Source organism: Erpetoichthys calabaricus, chromosome 4 (genome assembly GCF_900747795.2).
Source record: "Erpetoichthys calabaricus chromosome 4, fErpCal1.3, whole genome shotgun sequence".
Taxonomy (NCBI): domain Eukaryota; kingdom Metazoa; phylum Chordata; class Cladistia; order Polypteriformes; family Polypteridae; genus Erpetoichthys; species Erpetoichthys calabaricus.
In genome coordinates, this window is record NC_041397.2 from 55,342,110 (window position 1) to 55,367,542 (window position 25,433).

The 25,433-nt window shown below is 39.5% G+C and overlaps 1 protein-coding gene across 1 annotated transcript in view; it reads left to right on the forward strand.

The window, feature by feature from the left end:
* The first annotated feature begins 13,365 nt into the window (after window positions 1-13,365).
* tmprss7 (transmembrane serine protease 7) overlaps window positions 13,366-25,433 on the forward strand; it is a 73,714-nt gene continuing 61,646 nt past the window's right edge. The window contains exon 1 of the mRNA XM_051926590.1: window positions 13,366-13,464. Coding sequence (XP_051782550.1) covers window positions 13,366-13,464 — 99 coding nt within the window. The remainder of the gene's footprint in view (window positions 13,465-25,433) is intronic.

A 25,433-nucleotide genomic window follows, 5' to 3' on the forward strand; every position in this document is an offset into this window, starting at 1 on the left:
TTTGAATGATATTGAACTTTTGATCCTATAAAAACAAAATTTAAAAACAAGTCAATCATTTAATTAGACATCACACATTTACTCTTGCTGGTCTGTACTCCTGTTGAACTGAGAATTCCTACTGAAATCCTATTTTAATAAAAAACATTTTTAGTAATGCTGATGATTTAAGTATGGTCATTACCTGAGTGTGTTGTTGGCCACCTACCATGGGCACTTACATGATCCTTTTGGTTGGGCCTCTGTCATGACCAACAGAAGCTTCCTCGAAAGCCCAATGGACTGAATGATAATTTGAGTGGGGGAGATTTTTAAGAATGATACAGAAGGGAAGTTGAAACACTAAAGACCAACATTCACCATGTTTAAGTAAGTATCAAAGACAAAAGTCAAAACGCATTGAACAATAAAATAGAGAATATCAAAGCAACCTACAATGGAAGGACAATATAAAAGTCACCCACAGATGGTAAAGGTACCCAAATGTCTGGTTGAACACAGGCGTCTTAAGTTGACACTCAAAGAATTCAGTAGATTTTGCTGAACTCAACATTAGTGGGGGACTGTTCCATAACCTTGGAGCAATGGGCTCGAATGTGCCATCCCCAGGAGTCTTTATTGTGCTACGAGGAATCAAAAGGAGATCTAACTGAGCAGACTTCCGATCACAGCCCGAGGTGTAGTGATGAAGGAGGTTTGTGATATATTGGGGAGCTTAACCACGCAGAGCTCTCTAAGTGAGAACCAGAATTCTGAACTGGTTCCTAAATTTCACTGGAATCCAATGTAGAGAATGTAAAATTGAGGAGATGCGGGACCATTTGTGTGAACATGTTTATTGTGATGTGAGATTTTGCATATAACTTGATAAATATTTTGTATGCCTTTATTTGTAATTTAGGCAAAGCAATGTAATTTAGTGTTACTTTGGTGACAGGCATTCGTGTTTGCATTCCCCAACCCCCCCCCCCCCTTTTATGACTGAGTCTCTTTGAATTTTACGACAGAGTTGAGGGGGGGGGGGTGTGCTTTAGACCAGTTTGGCGAGTGTTTCTCTGCTAAAGTCTTTCAACCCCCGCAAGGAAGCCAGGTTACTTTAACATATGGTCTTGGGGGGGGGGGGGGGGGGAATGGGGGGGGTGGCAGGTTTTAAGATGTTGTATTCCCCCATTGGTCTAAAGTATGGCTGTTTGGAATTGGCTTGGATCAGAAGCTTTTAAGTACCATGATGTCCTACTGGCTGTAGGGTTTGGACAGACAATCTATAAATCTGCTTGCTCAACCACATTCTCTCTGTCTTACTAACATCTGAAAGAAGCATCTCTTACTAACCTGTGATGATGAAGTTAACACAATGAAGACCACAGCTTAGTAGTCATTTTGGAATACGCATATGGCCTGTTCTGAAGAAAGCTGAGCACCAGTGATGCCTTAACTAGAGACATTTTAAATAACTACAAGTCTGTGTGCCGCCTGAAACTACACATCACCATTTATCAGGTTATATGGTTGCCAATATTCAAATATACTTTGCATATTGTTATTATTTATGAATATTACCAATAATACATTGTTTTATGTGTAACTTAATTCCTGATTGTCTTTTTACTACACCTAATTGCCTATAGATATAGAAGGGAAGGTGGGGATAAGTTATATACTATAATACCTTATAAACAGTGGTAAATCTGTGGGATTAGGCATTCTGACAATATTATATTAATAATACAAAAGGGGAAAGCAGAGCAACATATTACTCTACCAAGACAAACCAATGTTAAAAGCCTAGTAGTCTGAAGAAGAGACAGGCCAGTTGTACTCAGACAGGTGAAAAAAAGGAATTGCAATAATCCAGATGAGATGAGGTGAATGCATGGATAAGCATTTCCATCTCAGCACTAGTAACAACAGTTCTCGGCTTGGATGAGTTTCTTAAGTGACGGAGACACCTAACATGCGCATCAAAACTCAGATTGATCAAATATGACACCTAAATTATGTAGGGATACATGAGGGGAAGTAGACATGGTAGAAAGTTTTTGAGTAACTACCAGGTTCAAAGTGGGGTTCAGGGGAAAAATGTAAACCTCAGTCTTCTGAGTGTTTAACTTGAACTAGTTGGCTAGTAGCCAGTTATTGGCCTTCTTCAGTCGATCAAAGACAACTTGTGTAGTTGTTTTGGCTTAAAAGAACAATAAAGCTGTAAAAATGGTAGGAGATACCATTAAAAGAATTGATCATTTCAGCTAGAGGAAACATAGACAATGAGAACAAGATAGGACCGAGGACAGCTCCATGGGGCACCCCCAAGTCAAAGAGGCAGAGGCAGAAGTATACTCGCCCACAGAGAAGGAAATATGAGGTAAACCAAGTCAAGACTGAACCAGTGACAACCAGAGAATGATTTAACCTTGTTAACAAGGTCTTATGATCAACCATGTCAAAGGCTGAAATAAGATCAATCAGAATTAACACTAATAAATCATTGGACACTTCAAGGACAGCTGTTTCGGTAGGAGACCTGTAAATGAAATGGTTCTAACAAAACCACAGTTGATGCCAAAATATTCTAAACAGAAGAATTTTGTTGCTAAGTTGCTCTTTCATTTTGCTGTTTATCATGCCTGGCCATCTTTTATAACATGACTACCCTGATGTTATGGATCAAATGACATGTGAAACATGTACCTTGCAACCACTTGGCATCATAGCGATGTGACACACAAAATGGGAGCACCACTGAAGACCAGAAAACACAGAATGGTGATATTCATACCAACAGACACACAAAATGACAGCGCCCATCAAACCAGAGTCTTTTAAAATGGTGACAAGCCAAGTCATTGAAATATCTGTAAAAAATTACACATAAATAACAAAACAAAAATGGAGCATTATTTGTATTCCATGACAGTCTCAGGTTTGCATTTGAGGTGAAAGTGTTTGCCAGTAAGAATGTCGATCAGTCATTCAGAGTGAAGCAATGCTTAGACAGAGCCCAGTCATAGTCATGCGTGCCAAGCTTCGTATGGAAGGAATAATTTAACATCGACAAAGCACAATTTGAAAAACACATACTATTGATTCTTTAACCAAGGCAAATTACAAAATCAGAATAAAAAGGCATATCTGTGTAAAGACAAATTTCATCTGCTAAATTCAGACTTTCTTCAAGTTAGAAGTTCAGGGTGCCAAGGTGTTAAGGTTGCATTTCTGTTTACTTGTCATTCTCATTTTTTGTCATTTTCTGATTTACTTCCACTCCCTTATTTGAGTTTTGCTAACATTCTGCCTTGATTTGTTATTTTTTCTCTTCTCTTCTTCTGATATGGGCACAGGACTTGCCCAAGAATTATTGTGAGCAAAGGGAGACCAGGGGATGATAAAGAGGCTGAAAGATAAGGTGAGAGGGCAGCCAAGGTCAACATCAGGACAACAGTCAGAACAGCATGAACAAAATCTGAGGTCAGAAACAGAGCCACCCATCAAAACCAAAATCCTTACACTAGGCCCTACTTGGCAAAGGAGCCAACTACCGCTAAAGATTTCACTGGTAAAGAATATCCACTGAGGGACCTAAAACCTGCAGCATGCAGTCATATTTAAATCTGAGGTAACAATAACATGATAATGCGGACATGATGGTATGTGGAGAAAATTGAGTCGAGTAAACTAGAAAAACAAGATAATAATGAAAAACAACATTAGTAAAAGAAAAAACAAAAATGAAAACAAAGGTCTGGAATGAAGTCATCTCATAAATAAAACCCAAAAAGGGCAAAAACACACATATAACGATAAAATAATACTACATCTCGGTTACCACAGCCTTAATCAATTAGGGCTCTCAGATGTTTCTAGCCTTATATAAAACACCTGGTGCCACCGTTGCCATATTGTTGTTAAGACTTTCAAGAGTTCCTAAGGACCTACATCCCAAAAACTAACAAAAATTCCCACTGGGGGGGAGTACCGTGGAAAGCAAAAGGCAAAAAGGAGCTGCCTAAGATACAAGGCAATCCAAGTGAACAAACTTCCAAATACAGAATCCAGAAAGTAAGCCAAAAACAGAGCATAAAGTAAAGAATCCAAAAATCACAAAAAGCACAGTAGAAACAAGATAGGCTCACCAACTCCCAAGCACATTTGAATGAACCGCAAAAAGTTATAAAAAGTGCCTAGCCTACCAGAAACAATAATTTCATACTGTACTCACCATTTAATTTGACATCTTTGGGCTGCAGGAAAGGAGGAGGAGGAGGAGAATGAAATGGAAGGTGGTTATTGTTTGGAAGGAGCCTCCTTATACAAATCTTTTCTTTGTAAAATTGTCGAGATGGTGGATTTTGACATGCTGTACATATTAGCGAGATCGGTCACACGAAACACCACTCTCATATTTCTGCACAATTTCCTTCTTCGTTTCGATTGTGATCGCTTTCTTTACCTTCGTTACCTTCTCTTCCTTCCTTAGCAATTATCGAAAAAAATTATATAAATCACTGCACTGACCGAAATTACGTCCACAAACACATGTATCTGGGCTCCGACTGACGCTTACAAACGCTCTTGGCTGTTTGTTTACAATCGCACAAGGGGATACACGTGACCGCATTCAGGTCGTAACGCAAGATGTTGGACGTAAATCAAGTTGTTCGCATGTCAGGTCGGTCGTATGTCAAGGGTCGACTGTAATTATTTGGCTAATTCATAAAACAAAGACAAAGGGTAATTGGTGAAATTCTCTTTCATCCCATTTGCTATTTATCTTCAAATATGCCTTATATTAATAAAGATCAGTAGATATAACTGTTTGCTTTCTTAGCAGTCTTTGGTTGAGTAGTAATACTGTTTTAATTTTTATATGTAGTAAGCATGATTTGTTTAATATATTTTATTCATTTGCACAAAGTTAGATTTGATCCCAGCTATGTTTTTAATATATCTTTGTCTCTCTGAAAAAATCTTATTGACAGATTATCTTTCCCTTTGTGACAATAACAATTAAAATAGTATTTGAGTAGAAATAGCATTCCCTCCGCACCCTGCATGGTTGCTCTTTTCCATCTCTTGCAATTTTCTCCATCCTGCTTAACTGCAGATCCTCCACAATTCTGTGCCACTCGTATGTCTGCAAACTGAGTGCAATGTAGCATACTACCACGTGTAAAATAATTATCTAGATGATGACAATACCAATTTTCTTTGTTTACTTAAGGCCAAACGTTTCACATCAAACTCATGAAGATGATATTCTTATCTCCATTCATGATCTTATTTATTGATTGGAACCAATTAGAACACATTACATTTTTAACGTGATTGCATCAGTTGGCAACTTGCAAAGGGTAATTTCAGTAATTAAAATTTTCTCTTTTGATTTTGAAATTGTCCTTCAGCATACATGAAAATATTTCATTCATAATTCAATTAACCTTCAATTGTATTGCTCCTGTTTAAATGTAATGCTTAAAACGGGATGCCTGCTCTGCATAATAAGGCATTATGTGTGTTTCTTGATGCTCAGAGTCATGAAAGACACCATGAAGGTTTTCTTTACACTGAACTTGCACCCCAAATACTAGATTACATATTGCTTTTCTATTTTTGACAAACCTCAATTAAGAAAGGGTGTTGTGTTTTATTTATGAATGGCTACAAATGAAATGGGGCTCAGCTGCTTTAAAGGAACACAATTTAACTGTGGAAATTAATAGTCATAGGTTCATGTCTGCCTGAGAGTTCATGAGGCCAGTTGCTGGATTTTGATCTCACTAAGGTGATTTAATAACTCAATATTGTCAACTCATTGACCTTTAGGATAAAATGCATGGATGTTCTTGGAATGTCAACAATTATTTCTCAGAATTGTGCCATTTTAAAGATTTACCTTTAATTTAGTTCTTTACTTTTTCCTTGGTAAATGTTTCAGGTGTTTTTCAGATAATTTTTGTATATTTTCATGCAGACCTAAGATGGTCTACATAATATATATATTGTGACAGATAGAGGTCTCCATGACCCCTTGAACCCTCAGACTAGACGTCAGACACCAGGTAAAAGTCCAAATAATGATTTATTAATAATAATAATTGTGCACAAAGCACCCTCCTCTCCACAATACTCAATAATAATAATAATAATAACAATAACAATAATCCTCCACACTCCCAGACACTTTGCCACCCTTCCTCGCAGCTCAGCTCGCCATCTGGGATTTCCCATAGTCCTTTTATAGTCCTGATCCGGAAGTGTTTCGTCCTCTGTCCATGTGACTAGGAACACTTCCGGGTCATATAAAAACTCTTCTTTACCCCGGAGGCACGTCGTTTCTTCCTGTCATGTGATCTTGACGCACCTCTGGGTTATAGGGCACATAAGAGTCCGACAACCTCCCTACAGCGACTCCTGGAGGCCCCCATGGTATCCAGCAGGGCTGTGCATATAAACTACAGAGTCCATGATGCCCTGCTGGAATTCGGGGCACGTTCATGCTGTCGGGAGAGCTCCTCCTGGCGGCCTGGGGGTGAGGGCCGGAGTAGAAAGCCGGCAATCCTTCACAATATATATATATATATATATAGTGACAGATAGGGGCTCCACTGAGCACTTTTCAGCACTGTTTTACAGAGAGAACTGTAATTGTGGCATTGTATTTCAAACATTCAAACAAGCTGGTATAAATAAAACTCAAAGTGAAACATTAAAGACATTAATTTTGATGAATTGCATATATTTTAGCATGTTTTTGTTTAGTGGGCATCATGATAGAACAGTGGGTAGTGCTGCTGCTTCACAGGTCCAACATCTTGAGTTCAAATCCCAAGTCCAGTCATTGTCCGTGTGTCTCGGCAGGTTTGCTGGTTAATTTGTGATTCCAGACTGGCCCTGTGCCGGTGTGCATTTGTGTGTAAATGGGCCTAGTACCTTGTCCAGGGCTGTTTCCTGACTTGTGCCCAGTGCTGCCATGATAGGCTCCAGCTTCCTGCATTTCTAAATTGGATTAAGTGGGACTGAAAAAGTATTTATGAGTATACGTGCATATGAAAGAACGTAATCAAAGTCATGTAACTAGCTAAGATCCTCCTTAACTTTACCTGGCCAGGTGTATCATATGTTATTATATTTCCAGGCAGAAATTATTATTCCTGCTATAATAAATTCTTAAAATAGTATTACACATGTAAACATGACCATTATGCTCGTGTTTTAGAATAAAAAATAGAGAAGTCAGTATACTGAAGAGGACTTGTATGCACAAGATTAATGTTTCAGAATTCAGAATTCTGTTGAAGTTTATCTCTCTGATTTGATGTTTGGTTGTGATTTACAGGTTATAACATGAGCTTCAACTTCTTGTGGATTCATGTCATGATTGAGGATGCCAGGCCCCTTTAATGAACATATAAGCAGTGTACAAATAAAACCTGGAGCACGGCAGATTGGTGCACTTCTTCTTATCTAAGCAGTAGACCGCATGTGTTACAGTAGACAGTATCACAAAACAATTTCATTCATAACTGTTGCCTAATTTAGGTGTAAGGGAGTTTAATAGGCGCTCTCACATTTCTGAATGAAAAGGTCATTTGAAATGCTGTGCTCGTCTCATTAAGAACGGATGCTTTTTACGAGGTCAGTAAAGTGGAAGAGGCCATCTCATGTCAAGGGTAAAAAATTAGAGTGCGGCTCATCCGTATGGATTGCCATTTACCTGCCGTCATGTTTGTCACATTCCATTAAACTGTCTACAGAAATGAATGGCATTTCCATTCAATAAGCCATTTAGACATCAAACAGACAAGAAGCTTGAAAACAGTGAACATTGGCTAAGGAAACATTAATTGTAGAAGCAACATTTAAATATAATGTAAGTCTGGACTTGTTAAATTTATTTTTTGCAGGTTGGCACAACATTCACCCAGTATTCTTGTTTTCCTCTTCATCTTTTTTCACTTCTATGGGTTGTCAATATGCTTGATCAGCCTTCTCCATACAGCTCAGTCCTACACCTCCTCCCCAGTCAGACCCTTTTAGTTCAAATCTTCTTTTATTTCATTTTATCCATCCACCTCCTGTGCTTTCTCTTTCCCATTCCCATCACTCTTTTGCCCACATACTAATTGCATCTCCTCATCACACGTCCATACCACTTCAACTTACTTTCCTGTACCTTCTTAGATATTCTCCCACTTGTGTTGTACCTTTGATTGTCTCATTTCTTATTCTGTCCTTTTTTGTAATTGCATACATCCATCCCAACATTCTCATTTCCGCCACATCTAACTTCTTCTTCTTCTGTGCTCCCTTTACTGGCCATGTCTCAGCTCTATGCAACATTGTTGGTCTTTACCACTGTCTTAAAAACCTTATTTTTAACCTTAATTCACAGTACTGTGGACACCTTCTTCCAATTTCCCATCCACACTGCACTCTGTGGGTTTTCTCTGCATCGTTTTTTTTTCATCCCGGGCTATCGCTGATCCTCGATTTTTAAATGGATCTACTCTTTTTCAATAGTTCTCCCAGCAGGCTAACTTCTGAATCCTGATCATCATTAAACCGCTCATACTTTATCTTCTTCCTATGCATCTTCCACCCTCTATCTTCCAAAACTCTTATCTATTCGTCCAACTTCCTCTCAGCGTCTTCTTTTCAGGTGCTACACAATACAATCTTATCAGCAAAAAGCTGCAGTGGGGGATTGGTCTTTTACCCCACGACTCAACACATCCATAACTCGATCAAGGAGGTAAGGAGGCCAACTCTAACTGGGATCTTGTCTGTTACCCCAACACTGCTTTTAACCTGAGCCCTAACTCCCTCATTACGTATTATGGACAATCCTCACATACTTTTCTGGTACTCCTTTCTCTCTCATGCACTTCTCCCCTCTTGACGTGTGGTAATGCACGGCTCCCTGCATTACCAATTTAAGTTATAAGTAACACTAAACCGAACATCATCATTTAAAAGGGTAAAAGTACGCGAAGCAGTGTCAGCGAGTGCGTGCTGTGATGTGCGGCGGTGAAGCCGTATAACGGCCAGTACGAGCTCCTCAGCAGGTGTTCATCTTCATGCTCTGGTGTCCCCACAGAATGCCCGTCCCAAAGCGGTTTAAGAAACAGCGCGCCTGGAAAAGAAACTCGGCATCTGCATTTGTAATTGAGGTTGAGTCAGAGATGGGGATCCCGATTTCTAAATAAATAAAGTGTACTTATTGGAGCGTCAGCAACCAGTGTGCTTGAGCTCAGAATAGCCATTGGCCTTCTGTGGGGATGACACGCGCGTGACTGGCAGAGGTCTGATTTTAAATAGAAGGTTGCCCGGGGTGTTGTGCGCATGTGGTGTTCACACGCCCGCGTCTAACTGGATATGTACGGGGGTGGCAGATTGGCAGCTGTGGCGGATGGCTGGGGTCCATGCTCGGCTGGGATGCCCCTTTGTTATATGTTCAGGGGGAGCAGCCATGGACTGTGCAATACCTCCCCTTGGATGCTAGATGGCCTCCCCCCTAGGTTGGAGCGGTGCTTCAGTTTCCCACCGGGCTCCATGGGAATTGGAGTCGGGTGCAGCCTCCGCCAGGGGGTGTTGCAGCTAGGACTCCTGAGCCCGTATGGGCAGCGTATTGGCTACACCCGGAAGTGCAGCCGGAACTCGGCAATCAACAACCTGGAGCACTTCCGGGTGGACTATAAAAGGGCCCAGCAACCACCACTCAGCGGCCAGAGTCGGGAGGTGGAGGACAAATCTTGACAGAGGAGTGGTGGTGCAAAGGAGGACTGTGCGTGTTGGTGTTTTGTTTGCTGTACTTGGGACTGTGTTGTGGCTGTGGGGGTCATGGGGAAGATGTGCCCTACAGGTGAAGAAAATAAAAAGTTTATTTATTTTACGTGTGCCTCACGGTGTCAGTCTGTGTCCGGTCGGCGCCCATATGGCGCCTTGTTAAACTGGATAGTCCTGCCGTTTATATTTAAAGAGTTGCCAGCCAACAGGGGTGTCAGTGGACCTAAAGGCGAGGTAGGATTAAGCGCTGCTGAGTTATAAAAGGAGCAGTTGGTTTACTTGACGGCTTTGTAAATATTTTTTCTTTTTATACATATGCATCTCCGAGTGATGGCTTTGGTGGCGGTATATATACATTTGTGACTGTGGGATAGTTTTTTTTTTGTATATACACACAAGAATTTTCTTGTACATATTTTTCCTCTATTTTTTCCCTCTTGTGAGAAGCTTCCTGAGCCAGGGATAAAACAGAAAGACTGCCTTTATTGATGGAGTGTGTGTGTGTGTCGTTTTTGTATAGAGAACTGTAGGAGTGCACTGAACTTACTGTAAATACACACTTTTCTTTTTAATGTTTTTTTTTCCTTTTTGTTTCTATTTCCTTTTTGATAGAGTGTCAGCACTGAAGGACTGTGCAACAAAGCCCACCTGATACTACTGTGTTTTTGTTGTACAGCACTCTTGTAAATAACTTCTGGATCTGTGCCTCTTCTCTCCTCTGGTCCTGTTCGTCTCATGAACTATCAGATGTCCAGAGTGTAGGCTGGGACCACTTTCCCACTACACGGCATATCTCAATGTGGCACTCTATCATAAGTCTTCTCCAAATCGATAAACTATTCAAATCTTGTGCTAAATTCTACAAAAGTTTTTCTACAAGTAGAAGTTGACTAGAGTTTGTCACCCTGCAGGTTAAATTACACTGTCCTAACCTACTATGGTCAGTGCTCAGATGTTTGGTAGCTTAGCCAAGTATATTGAAATCTTATTACAATGTGGAAAAATGTAATCAGCGTCTCTATATGAAAAGTACAATTAACAGTTAAGTAAGGATGGTATGAGAAGTTTAAGCTTCATTTGAATGGATGCTACACAAAAGCCAATGTGAGATATGGAACATCAGTTTTGACATTTATAGTAGAAATGAAGACTGTAGAAGTATATACAGTAGTAATAGAAAGAAATCTTGCCCTCAGCTAGGACCTCTCTGAGTCAGGAACCAGGCAGGAGGAAACTTGTTCACTGTGTCTTTTTTCTCTTCAGCAAATACTAAAGAGGGATCAGTTACATTCTGGTACAGAATGGTTAAAATAGTAAAGACAGAGTTCAAATTTATAGACAATTGAATTTACATAACAGTGCTGATGTAATGCATACATGTCACTTGGCATTTGCTCTGATTGGTTTGTTGGCTTACAAGCCCAAATAACCTATCCAAATAAAAGACTATTCTACTACAGTGTTGTTCTTCTCATATCTCTTATGTTCAGCTATTACCCTTGAAATCTCTGTGTATGTCACAACTGTCCAGTCTTGTTGTTTACAGGACATCTGCTGGTTTCTTAATTGTCCTAGAACATCTTGTGTATTATATCAATCATCTCCTAATACATTGTTGTCTCCTTGTTGCTCACACACCCTTCAGGGTTTTTCCTAATATGTTCCCCTAATCCTTTATGCTTCATCTTAAGGTGAATGCCACATTTTAATGTGGAAAGCATATCAAGATACTTTATGCACAAACTATGTTACCCTAAAATTATTCTTTCACAAGACTCGCTATCTTCATTCTTGCTTTTCCATTCTTGCTTTTACATTCGTTGATCCAGAATTTATATCCACACATTCAGGGAGGTATTATTTTGAATTTTTCTTCAGTCCCTTCTTGTCTTGGCACAATTTTTTTTGAGCAATCACTTGCATAATAAGCACAGAAACAAAGGGTCAACGCTGCAAACCTGTTCAGTTACAGCTGAATTTACTGGCTGAAAAGGTGGAAGCACAAGTACTGTAAACATACAACATCCATCCATCCATCCATTTTCCAACCCGCTGAATCCGAACACAGGGTCACGGGGGTCTGCTGGAGCCAATCCCAGCCAACACAGGGCACAAGGTAGGAACCAATCCCGGGCAGGGTGCCAACCCACCGCAAGACAAACATACAACATTGAACAATTAAAATTCTAGCGTATTCTGCGTTTTGTATAAGAATATGTGCCTTAACTTACAAAAAGCCTGAAATTATGGGTTAAATGGTGACAGCCTTGACTGAAACTTCATTAATATTCATGATTTGCCAATATTGCACAAATTGGATGGAACTGGACAGAAGAACATCATCAGGAAAAGCTATACTCCTCAATATTAGTTCAGCTATCTTCTGTAATTATTTTACAAGACCTAATGAAATTGTACAGTTCAGGTCTTGTCAAGTGCCTAATGTAGACAGAATAACAGAAAGGTTAGGAGATGCACCCATCCTATAAACATTAATCTTCAGAGTTGACGTATTAATCTTCAAGTAAGTGCAAATGACAGCACAAGTATCAGACAGAGCTGCTCTTTCAACCACTTACTACATAGTTAAATATATAAAGTATGGTGATGCCTTAGGGACTTCATTGTGTTTCTATACCATTTCAGAGGTTGACAGCTCATATACTTAAAAAAAAAACCCACAAATGTATGCTTCCACCTATAAAATACCACAGTGAATTCATACTGAAAGCACTTGGACAAACGCTTGTGGTTGGTCAGCCATTTGGCAAATCTCTCAGTTGTGAGAAGCAGATCATAGATATGTGATACAGTGCCTGCCAAATAATACAAAGAGTACACGACACATATTTCCCCCTAATTGGTGCTCATCAGGTGTACACAACTTTGTGTATATATATATATATATATATATATATATATATATATATATAGTGTGGCAAATGGCTAGGGACCCTACCCAGCCATGACGCCTGGGGATGGTCCACAAGATGGACAGTACCTTTCCTGGGCCCAGAGAGGGCAGCTTCCCTGGTCTGCTTAGGGGCCACCGGAACAGAGCTGGGAAGCTCATTCCTGTGGGAGGACGTGGCCACCACCAGGGGGCACCCAGACAGTCATGGAATCCTGGATGGCAGCACTTCCGCCACACCAGGAAGTGCTGCCGGAAGAAATCCCGGGGGCACCCGGAGTGCTTCTGGGTGCTCATTTGACACTTCCGCCACATCAGGAAGTGTCGTTGGACAGAGCACCTGGAGCCCTTCCGGGTTGTTATTATAGGGGTCGCCTCCCTCCAGTAGACGAGCCGGAGTTGGGAGGAAGGAGACGGAGCTTGTGAGGAGGGGGAGTAGAGGCGACAGAGGAAGAGAGAGAGAAAAAAGACAGTTGGTGACTAAGGCATTGTGGTGCTGTTTAAGAATAGAATGTGTGAGTTTTGGATATTCTGGTGTCTGTCTGTCTGTGTCCGGGGCCTGGCTTTCCACAATGGCATCCCAGATGGGACCCTCTATCTGTTAAAAGGTGGGGACCCCTCATAAAAATTATTTTGTGGAGGCAGCCCGCACAGCGGATGAAGACGCACACATGCCGCAGCACCCCACATCGCTCATCTCAACGATCGCCGAGGTCCATGGAACCATCGTTCTTCTAATGGGGAAGAAGAAGGGCAGTCACACCCTGAAGGTAGCGGTGCCTGCATCACGCATCGTCTTCGCGGAAGCATGGGACCCCCTGTGTGGAATTGAAAAGTCGCATAGTGTGGGGGAGGAACGATCTCCTCAGTCTGTCAGTGGAGCAGGACAGTGACAGCAGTCTGTCGCTGAAGCTGCTCCTCTGTCTGGAGATGATACTGTTTAGTGGATGCAGTGGATTCTCCATTATTGACAGGAGCCTGCTCAGTGCCCGTCGCTCTACCACGGATGTCAAACTGTCCAGCTCTGTGCCTACAATAGAGCCTGCCTTCCTCACCAGTTTGTCCAGGCATGAGGCGTCCCTCTTCTTTATGCTGCCTCCCCAGCACATCACTGCGTAGAAGAGGGCGCTCGCCACAACCGTCTGATAGAACATCTGCAGCATCTTATTGCAGATGTTGAAGGACGCCAGCCTTCTAAGGAAGTATAGTCGGCTCTGTCCTCTCTTGCGCAGAGCATCAGTATTAGCAGTCCAGTCCAATTTATCATCCAGCTGCACTCCCAGGTATTTATAGGTCTGCACCCTCTGCACACAGTCACCTCTGATGATCACGGGGTCTGTGAGGGGCCTGGTCCTCCTAAAATCCACCACCAGCTCCTTGGTTTTGCTGGTGTTCAGGTGTAGGTGGTTTAAGTCGCACCATTTAACAAAGTCCTTGATTAGGTTCCTATACTCCCCGCAATAGCAGTGTCGTCAGCGAACTTTTGCACGTGGCAGGACTCTGAGTTGTTTTGGAAGTCCGATGTATATAGGCTGAACAGGACCGGATAAAGTACAGTCCCCTGCGGCGCTCTTGTGCTGCTGACCACAATGTCAGACCTGCAGTTCCCAAGACGCACATACTGAGGTCTGTCTGTAAGATGTCCATGATCCATGCCTCCAGGTATGAATCTACTCCCATCTCTGTCAGCTTGTCCCTAAGGAGCAGAGGTTGGATGGGGTTGAAGGCGCTAGAGAAGTCCAGAAACATAATTCTTACAGCACCACTGCCTCCGTCCAAGTGGGAGAGGAATCGGTGTAGCATATAGATGATGGCATCCTCCGCTCCCACCTTCTCCTGTTATGCGAACTGCAGAGGGTCGAGGGCATGGTATACCTGTGGCCTCAGGTGGTGAAGCAGCAGCTGCTCCATGGTCTTCATCACATGTGACGACAGAGCGATAGGCCTGAAGTCATTCAGCTCAACAGGACGTGATACCTTAGGGACTGGGGTGACCCAAAATGTTTTCCAAAGCCTCGGGACTCTCCCCTGTTCCAGGCTCAGGTTGGAGATGCGCTGTAGAGGACTCCCCAGCTGCAACGCACAGGCCTTCAGCAGTCGTGGCAATACTCCACTGCTTTGCTGCCACAAAGTCTCCTCAGCTCTCTGCTTACCTGGGCTGCTGTAATTATTGCTGGTATCAGCAGAAAGATGGGTGGAGGGTGCACTACTCTGAGGTGAGAGTGGGTTAGGGAGGTCAAACCTGTTAAAGAAGTTGTTCATCAGGTTTGCTCTCTGCACGTCTCTCTCGATGGTGGCACCCCACTTCGAGCTGCAGCAAATGATGATCTTCATCCCATCCCACACTTCCTTCATGCTGTTATTCTGCAACTTCTGCTCCAGCTTTCTCCTGTACTGCTCCTTCGCCACCCTGAGCTGGACTCGGAGTTCCTTCTGCACGCACTTGAGCTCATGCTGATCCCTGCCTTTAAAAGTCCTTTGCTTCTGATTCAAAAGGCCCTTGATGTCACTTGTAATCCATGGCTTGTTGTTAGCATAGCAGCGCACTGTTCTTATTGGAACTACAATGTCCATACAGAATTTTATGTAGTCAGTAGTGCAGTCAACAACATCCTCAGTGTTCTCACTATATGATTCCTGCAGGATATCCCAGTCCGTAGTTCCAAAGCAGCCTCTCAGAGTCTGCTCTGCCTCAGGGGACCACTTCTTGAATGAGCGTGTGGTTGTAGGTAGCTCCCTCACTCTTGGTTTGTAGTGAGGCTGAAGTAGAACCAGGTTATGATCTGCTTTCCCAAGCGCAGGCAGTGGGGTGGCGCTGTATGCGTCTTTAACATTTGCATATAGTAGGTCAATAGTCCTATTTCTCCAGGTGTTACAATCCACATACTGGGAGAAGGCAGGTAATGTTTTGTCTAGCGTCACATGGTTAAAGTCTCCAGCGATTAGCACAAGCGCCTCGGGGTGCTGTGTTTGCAGTTGCAGTTGCAACAGCGGAATGGATGATGTCACCCGCTATCTCCACGTCCGCCCGAGGAGAGATGTATACAATAACAACAATGACATGTCCAAACTCTCTGGGCAAGTAATAAGGACGCAGACTTACGGCCAACAGTTCGATGGCCCTGCAGCAAGTGGAGATTGACGTTTACATGTCCAGAGTTGCACCACCTTGTATTCACATAGACAGCGAGTCCTCCTCCTTTCCGCTTCCCGCAGGTATTTGTGTCTCTGTCCGCTCTAACTGTGCTAAACCCAGGTAGCTTCACGTTAGCATCTGGGTTGTTAGTTGTTAGCCATGTTTCACAAAAGCACAACAAACTGCATTCTTTGTTGGTCCTGACATTTTTCACCAGCGCAGCCAGTTCATCGATCTTATTTGGTAGTGAGTTCACATTTCCCAGGATCACAGAAGGCACTGAAGAAGGCTTGTATCACCAGTTTCTCACTAGCCGCTTAGCCTTTAGCTTAGCGACGGCTCTGCTGCCACGATATGACCTTCTTACCTCGTCGGGTAAATAGGGAACCACACCGGCACAGGCCTTTGTTCTCAGCGCTTGACGTTGACTACCTGAAAAGACAAGTCTCGGCGTGTAAAAATCCATGTCCAAGTACTAAAAAGTAGTAAAAAAGTGTCCAGGGAACGTATTATTGAGGTCCATATTAACATGATAGCATCACACAGTTACTGCAGATTTGTCAGTTGTACATCCATATAGCGCATCTCCCATTCCAACACATCCTAAGAACGCTCTATTGGATTGAGATCAGGTGACTTTGGAAACCATTTGCATACAGTGAACTCATTGTCATGTTCAAGAAACCTGTTTGAAATGATTTCAGCTTTGTGACATGGCACAGTATCCTGCTGAAGTAGTCATCAGAAGATAGATACACTGCGGTCATTTGTCAGTAGCAATACTCAGGTAGGCTGTGGCATTTAAATGCTTAATTAGTACTAAGTGACCCAAAGTCTGTCAAGAAAATATCTCCCCACGCCCTGCCATTACACCACCACCACTACTAGCCTGAACCATTAATACAAGGCAGGATGGATGCATGCTTTCATCTTGTTGACACCAAATTTTGACCCTACCATCCAAAGATTGTAGTAGAAATCAAGACTTATCAGACCAGGCAACATTTTTCCAATCTTCTGTTGTCCAATTTTGTTGTGCTCGTGCAAATTGCAGCCTCAGTTGCCTGTTCTTAGCTGACAGAAGTGGCAGCCGGTGTGGTCTCCTGCTGCTGTAGCCCATCTTCTTTCAGGTTCAACGTGTTGTGTGTTCAGAGATGCTTTTCTGCATACCTCAGTTGTAATGAGTGGTTATTTGAGTTACTGTTGCCTTTCTATCAGCTCAAACCAGTCTTGTCATTCTACTCTGACCTCTGGCATCAGCAAGGCTTTTTTGCCTAGAGACCTGCTGCTCACTGGATATTTTCCCTTTTTCAGCCCATTCTCAGTAAATCCTAGAGATGGTTGTGCGTACAAATTCCAATAGATGAGCAGTTTCTGAAATACTCAGACCACCCTATCTTTCACCAACAACCATGCCATATTCAAATTCACTTAAATCACCCTTCTTCCCCATTCTGATGCTCGGTTTGAACTTCAGCAAGTCATCTTGATAATGTCTACATGCCTAAATGAATTGTGTTGCTGCCATGTGATTGGCTAATTAGTTATTTGCATTAACAAACAGTTGAACAGGTGTACCTAATAAATTTGTTGTAGATGTTCTTGTCAAGTAAATTTATTGACATAAAGATATAGATACAATGGTTCTTACTACTGCCTCCCATTTTCAGTGCTCTGGATTTAAATCTCAGTTTAAGTGCTGCCTGTATGGAGTTTTCAGGTCCCTCGATTCCATGTCATTATGGATGGAGTGAATATTGACTGGTAAATCTAAACTGTCCCTGTAAGAATGACTGTAGGCAGGGCTGGATTAACCATTAACCAAAATAAGCACGTGTTTAGGGTATCAAGGGAAGGGGGTGGCACCACAAAAATTTTCCATTGCTGGATTTACCATGGACTATATGGTGCAAAACTGCAAATGGTGCAGCAGAATCAGGTTCCACAAAAAAGGAGCACCCTCATTAAATGAAAAAAATACATACAAAATTTACAATAATAAAAATAATAATCAAATAGCAATAATAGGGCTTAACAACATTTATTAATCTTGGCAATACAACAACAATCTAGTAACTGCCACATTGTCCACCAAGGCTCATGTGATCGTTCTTATTTTGGTCATGTTGGATGTCCCGCTCAGTCATCCACTGAGAGTGAGTGCAGTTCATATATATGGGGGGCACCAAAATCTTTTAAGTACTTAGGGCCTCTAAAGGACTTAATCAAGCCCTAACTGTGGGTCTGCGCATGAATGTGCCCTGCAATAGACAGGCACCCTCTCCAGAGCTGATCCCCACTTTGTGGTCAATCCCGCTAAAGGCAGGGGCTCCATACGACCCTGAAGAGCATAATCTGGTGACAAAATGGATAAATGGAAAGTCACGTTTCTTAAAACATTTCACTTTTAAAATATTTTTTTTTCTCTAATAAATTTATGTGCACCTTTGAGTATATACAGTCACCAACCTGCTTTTAAATACATGTTGATTAAGAAATTTAAATTTTTCTCTTAACTAAATTTCTGGGCAAGAGGCAAGCAGTGCTTCTAAAATAACTCCCTGATTCTTCTTGAAGGTTAATGAACATTTCTCTAATTTAACAGACTAACACACTAGGGTGTGAGAACGGTACTAAAAGCTGCAGTACACTAAAGTCAGTGGCACGGCGCCATTAAGCTTAATTCCTAGCAAGTATTTGGCTGTAAATATGTTTCATTGTTTTTATTAAATTGTCTCAGTCATTTGGAATCTACCCACTCACAACGACTGCCAACATGACAGAGGCCAAATCTGCCACCTTGTGGTTACTCAGGGCAGTCTGTTTGCCTCTGTTGCCAGACTGTTTTCTCTTAAAACTTGAGATTTAGATCTCTTTTCTCAGTTCATTAATTTATATTCTTGACTTCAAAATGGTACTGGAAATGGCAGTAATAATTAGTTATATAACATTCTTCTTTCTTAAGACTTCCTAAGATTCTGCTGTGTTGAAAGAATGCCCAAAATATATCAAGATAGCTCTGCATTAATTGGAATACGAACTAAAAATAGTACATACAGTACAGTTAAAATAAACAAGGATTCAATTAAATAATTAAGTGCTTAAATGTAATAAAAATATGTTGGTACCTGAGGTATGTATAGATTTATAGGCTCATTATTGGATAAGTGCGAAATAAAAAAGCTCACTAGCAAAGTGGCCTAAAACAATACAATATAATAATGAACATGATATTTTGCTGGTGCTTAAAAGTTAATATATAACAGCAAAGAGATGAGTATCAACAGGTATCCAACTAGAAAAATACAAACTAATTAAATTCCATCCATACATGAGTTCTGTTTATTTCAATGAAATCCTTGCAAACTGACTTGATTTTTAATTACTTTGAAGTATACTGTATCTTCCAGTATATCTAATGTGGCTTTGTATTGTAGTCTTGTGTGATTTTAAAGGGCCTGTCTATAAAAGGTAAAATAGAAAATTATTATATTTTTTCAGTTTATGCAAGTCTAAGCAGGATATTGACTGTTGTATTTGGCTTGCTTTCCGCAAGAACACATCCCACAACATGACTGTTCTGCTTTTACTTTTATTCTATTTTCAGCTAATTCATTTTAAGTAAATTATCTGTAATAAATAACCTATCACCAAAATATCTGAAAATGTTTTTTTTTTTTGTAGCAAGAGGGACAACAGCTCTTAATTCATCAATAATGTGTAACTATGACAAAATAAGTGGAAAGCTGGCTATCTTAAGTGAATTGACTAAAAATGTGCTGCAATGTTGCAAGCCTTAGAAAGTTCTTCATTAATGTAAGCTACCAGTATAGGCGTGTCACTAATCAATGAACACTAATTTCATTTATTTTCTTACCTGTGAGACTATGGACCGTGGCATATTTGTTGATACTCATCAGCTATCCTGGCAGATGAAGTTACAGGTGGTTCCTGCTTTTTGAAATTGATACAGCCTCTGGCTAGCATGACTGGCAATGTCTTTCGGCAGATTAAAACTTCTGAGGAAGCTCTGTACTCCTGAGCAGGAGATGGAATAATTGGTCTCTAATGCTAGCATTTATTAAATTCTATTACACAAATTACAAAAATGCACAAGTAGATCAAGAGATATCACTTTCTTTGGATGTTTGGTGGTTTTCAGGATGGTTGAAATCCAAGTTGGCAAACAAGACATCAGAAATGAAGATAAGTTAAGTGTAAGTACCTACAGGTTTATCTGGATATGTGGCACCTCCTTAACTACTCAAGTCTTTGTTATTTAAAGTTACCAGCAAACCAGACCAGTAAGTGAGTTAAACCATGGCATCTATCTATCTATCATATCTATCTATCTATCTATCTATTATCTATCTATCTATCTATCTATCTATCTATCTATCTATCTATCTATCTATCTATCTATCTATCTAATTTGTCTGTCTGTCTTATATAACACCTTTAATGTATATCTAATAATAATAATAATAATAATTCATTACATTTATATAGCGCTTTTCTTAGTACTCAAAGCGCTATCCACACAGGGAGGAACTGGGAAGCGAACCCACAATCTTCACAGTCACCTTACTGCAAAGCAGTATCTAAATAGATAATTATAACAATAGATATTATAACAATGCCTACTAAACTTATTGGATGCCTGATAGATAGATAGATAGATAGATAGATAGATAGATAGATAGATAGATAGATAGATAGATAGATGAGATAGATAGATAGATAGATAGATATTTCACCTTATAAACAAAATATTCATAAATACCATCAGCTGTATAGTATATTTTAATATTTATGTCTGTACAACAAAGGAAAATATGTCCAAGGTTTTTCAATATATTAATTGTAGTGACACATAAAACACCAAATAAATAATTTCCATCTCATAAAATTTAGAAAAGCAAAAAATTAAAGGTATATATATGCCAGCAAGTATGAGATAGGTTAAAAAAATTCCATTGATCATTGAAAATTTTAACAATTAAACTGTAAATGTATTGATACAATGACATTACTATATATTTTTTTAAATTATGTTAAATCTACCAAGTAATATTTTTAAAAATTTATGTAGCCCATTCCTCAGATTACACCATCTAAGTCACTTTTCATACAGCAGCTGCCAGGGCACATTTCAAAATAAACAGTAAATATATTTACTTCAGGCGTAAAAGAAATAAAAGTACTTGAGATAGATCAATATTTCACACTTAATGAACTGCATTAGTGAAATCACTAAAGTCTAGTTTATGCTCTCTTGAGCTTTTCCCACAAAACGTCCCTTCATCTGTTGTGATTTTTTCATTATGTGTGGAATTGCACTTAGCATAATTGTGTTTCTAATCAAATTTCAGAGCTTTGTTTCTTTGCTTTTGATAATTTTGTTTTGACCGTTTTGTCTTTATTTTGACAGTTGATTTCAAATTATGCATTGCTAAGGGATCAGAACTGAAAATGCTTACTTTCAGATTTCTAAAATGATGCTGTGAAGAGAGCGTGGATAACTGAAGTGATCTCAATTTTTTATTAGTGATTATAAATGTACAGTATACTGTGCAATATCTTTTACACTTTCAACACACAAGAATCACAGACCATTATTATAAATGTAAAATAATAGGGAAAGGGTTAGTTCTTTAAAAGTCAGTATAAATTTAAGAATTAAATAGCAAGCAAAAACAATTTAATTCTTAATTTAATAATATGTATTCTTATTTATCTTCAATTTGAGGGATTAAAAAGTATTATCACTGTCATTTATAATCATAATATGAGTAATTTTATTTGAAAATAGCTTAAATATATTGGATAAAATAATAAATAAAAAAAGAGAAATATTAAAGTAAAGGAGCATACAAAGGCAAATGTTAGCTCTTCTTGGCCTTTTTCAAATAATGAGATTGTATTTTATGTTGGGGTCACTCACCTAATGAGATGAAATGACAACCACATTAATTATTCAAATGCACAAGAAACTCAAAACTCGGTATCTGTAAAGAGTCTGCTTAAATTACAGTCAATCTACATAAAGTTACGTTGGCCCTCCTATACATCACCATACGCATCATTGTACATCACACTGTTGTCAAGCAAACGCTGTTAGAGAGGCTGGCACCCCCCATTTTTCATATCAACTGATGATGAGGTACATCACATGACAACAAGATGGCTCAACTACCATTTACTGTGATCTGTGCCTTTTTGCCCCACCATGCTGCTTGACAACATACTCTTTTCTTACTTGTGCACACCAAATACTGCTGATAAATAGCCTTTAAATTGCTTGTTTTAGATTTTCAAGATCAGTTACTGCTTTACTTGAAAATGTAACACATTAAAAGAAACACTGAACATTAACGTAATGTTAAAATATTTCTAAACACTCAAGTCAGTCACTTGGTGCTGCTTTTAACTAACTGTGTTGATTGTAGCTTTCAGAGTAAAATGGTGTGGTGTTAAAGGCCCTTGAATGTTAACAGCACGTGTTAAGTAGATTCAGATGCAGCAGGTCTCATCAACTTTGAAAGTATTGGACAAATGTAAAATGCTTGTACATGTAAGTGTTTCATATCACTGTTGGGATCCATGGAAGAAAAAGCAAGGAGGACTGACCTCTAATGATATTATGATTGGGTCATTTTATGAAGGGACTTGTTTGACATGAAGTTATATCATTTGACATCCTAAGTTATTCATGTAAATTTCTATACGAAAAGCCCTATCGACAGGAATGTGCAAGAAGTCCCTGCAGTTCATGTGTTTTAGCTTGTTTTAAGAAACTGTTTGCTTGAGTTTTATACAGTACCTACACTGAAGCTACACACTGTTTTCATACGCTATCCATGTTTCTAATAATGGCACTGGCTTGGTCAATGCATATGAAATTTAAGTTTCTGCTTCTATATTTATTCATAGCACTGAATGTGCAGGTGGTTGGCCAATGTAGGAGTTAATCAGTTGGTTGGTCAATGTTATTAATTTTGGTGATTTTGTGTAGGTCAATTGTGTTTAGAACTGTTTCATTATTATGGAGTACACTGGTCCAGTCCTGATTCTTGTCCAACAGGAGGTAATACAAGCATAACTCATATTAAAAAGTGAGTATGTGTTATGAACTCCTGTCAAACAAAGCACAAAACGGTGAGCTGAGACTGTTAAACATTTAAAGAAGGTCACAAAATATAGAGAGGAGGAAAAATGAGCAACCTCAAATCCAAAAAACAAATTTTTATAATCAAATAATTTTTTTGTCAAAAAAGGCCTTATCCAAAACTCAAGGTACTAAACCAGTAAATCCAAATTAGTAAAAGAAAAATGGAGCAAGAATCAAGAACTAACCACAATTAATGCAAAAGGTATTGAAAGAAAGAATGGAGATAGTGTTTTAAATGAGAGGCGGCCAAACGACAAAACTTGTAACAATTTTGACAATAGACAATTGAGGCAATTTTTAGTGAGAACCAAAACTAAAACCCAGGAATTAACGTCAAAAAGAACAAAGCAAAAACTGGGAATCAAAGAGATCTTTCATCAGAGCCAAAACGTGATAAAAAATTCAGAGTCAAAAACCAGAACAAATCAAATAATAATAATAATAATAATAATTCTTTACATTTATATAGCAATTTTCTCACTCATTTTTCATAGTGAGTGGGGTGCCACAACTAATGTGTAGCATCCACCTGGATGATGCGACAGCAGCCATTTTTGCGCCAGTACGCTCACCACATAGGAGCTATTAGGTGGTGAAGTGGTGAGAGATAGTTAGCCAGTTAGAGACAGGGATTGATTAGGGGGCCAGAATGACTAGACCATGGAAGCCAGTTTATCCAGGACATTGGGATAAAGCCTGCTATTTATGAAGAATGCAGTGGGATTTTTTATGACCAGAGAAAGTCAGGACCTCAGTTTTATGACTCATCTGAAGCATGGGACCATTTTTACAGCACAGTGTCCCCGTCACTGCACTGGGTCATTGGGATCCACATTCAGACCACAAGGTAAGCGCCACCTTTTGGTCTCACAAACACCTATTCCAGCTGCAACACAAGCTTATACTACATTAAAAAAAATTCCTGCTCAAGCTGACCTTTAAACTTCTGACCTAATCAGATCAGGATCCCAACCACTGAGAACACACCCGCAGCAAGGGATCTACAAAATGATGCGTTTGAGAGAAAGACAAAATGATGTCATGAAAAATAACACTTTGGCTTTAGTACTGCTGGGATTGGTACTTTCGCTACCTCATTAGCTGGTCCCCACCTCCTTAGGCTCCACAAATGGGAGGCAGAGTACGTAACAAGAAACATATACTTAACTTAAAATATATACTTAACATGAAATATAGCAGTAAAATTAAACACCATATCAATAATATAATTTAATACGACACAGAGAAAAACAAACCAAAAACAGAATTAATAAAACAATATACAATATTAGTTTAAACAGTAGAAAAACTCATTAAGCAAAAAATAAACTTAAACAAGGGCAGATCATAACAGTATGGAGCTGAATCTATGCATGCAGTAATGAGTCAACATACCATTGATATGGCAGAATTTTAAATGGGGATAAGGAAGATACCTCATTTCACTATAGAACTAGTCTTGAATGAATTAGAAAATAAATTGTAGATACAAACTTGTGGTGATGTGCCTGTTTGTTTGTCACGAGTGAACCTGAATTAGAAAGAATGTTTGTTGAAACAATGTGACATTTCCAAGCGAGTGTTCTTATCCTCTTAGTCAAAAGGTGCATTCATGATGAGATATAAGCCAACTGTATGCATATACCAGATAAAGAGTTAGTATGGAGGAAAAAGTAGACGAACTAGTACTGAGCTCAACTCTAATCGTATAGTATCTGTTTGTTAGGACGGCATGAGTGAAGGCTTATGTGTTACCATACGTATGTCGTATACCTTGTTAATGAGGATACATTTGCCAAGTTTACATGCTTTTTGCACAATAATCTGAAAACTCATTAGAACCATGTCTTTAATTATTTATTAATATGGTTTGGATTCCAAGGGTCAGGCACAGATGATGTTTTTTGTGATTTCCAGCACATTTTATGTTTTTTGCTATTTCTGTACCCTGCAAATCAGCCTGACACACAATGGAGGCTATTTTGAGTATAATGACAGGTGAGTCTTTATACAAACTTTTTTTGCTATAAGCAAAGGTGAAATTCTAGTGATTTAGAGAAATTCCTGAAGTAAGATATTTTGAATGCAGTCTTATTGGTTTCAACCTGGATTAATACTAAACCAGAATCAAGTTTTGGATCTCAAATTTAGTTTTACTCATTTGTTCTGATGACTTAGTTATTTAGCTGTTTTCAAATCAATATATTTAAAATAATTTAAAATTTTTGCTCACTGTCTTATAAATTTTCATATCTAACACTTGAATATAAATTCACTAAGGTCATGTAAATAGTTTTATTTTTTGATTATTTTCTACCTTCCAATACCAAATGTTTTGTTCTTTCTTTTAAAAGGATTCAATGTTGAATTTGATACTTCGGATTCTCATTCTCAAGGTTAAGAGCTAATGGATCAATTGTTGCTATATTTTC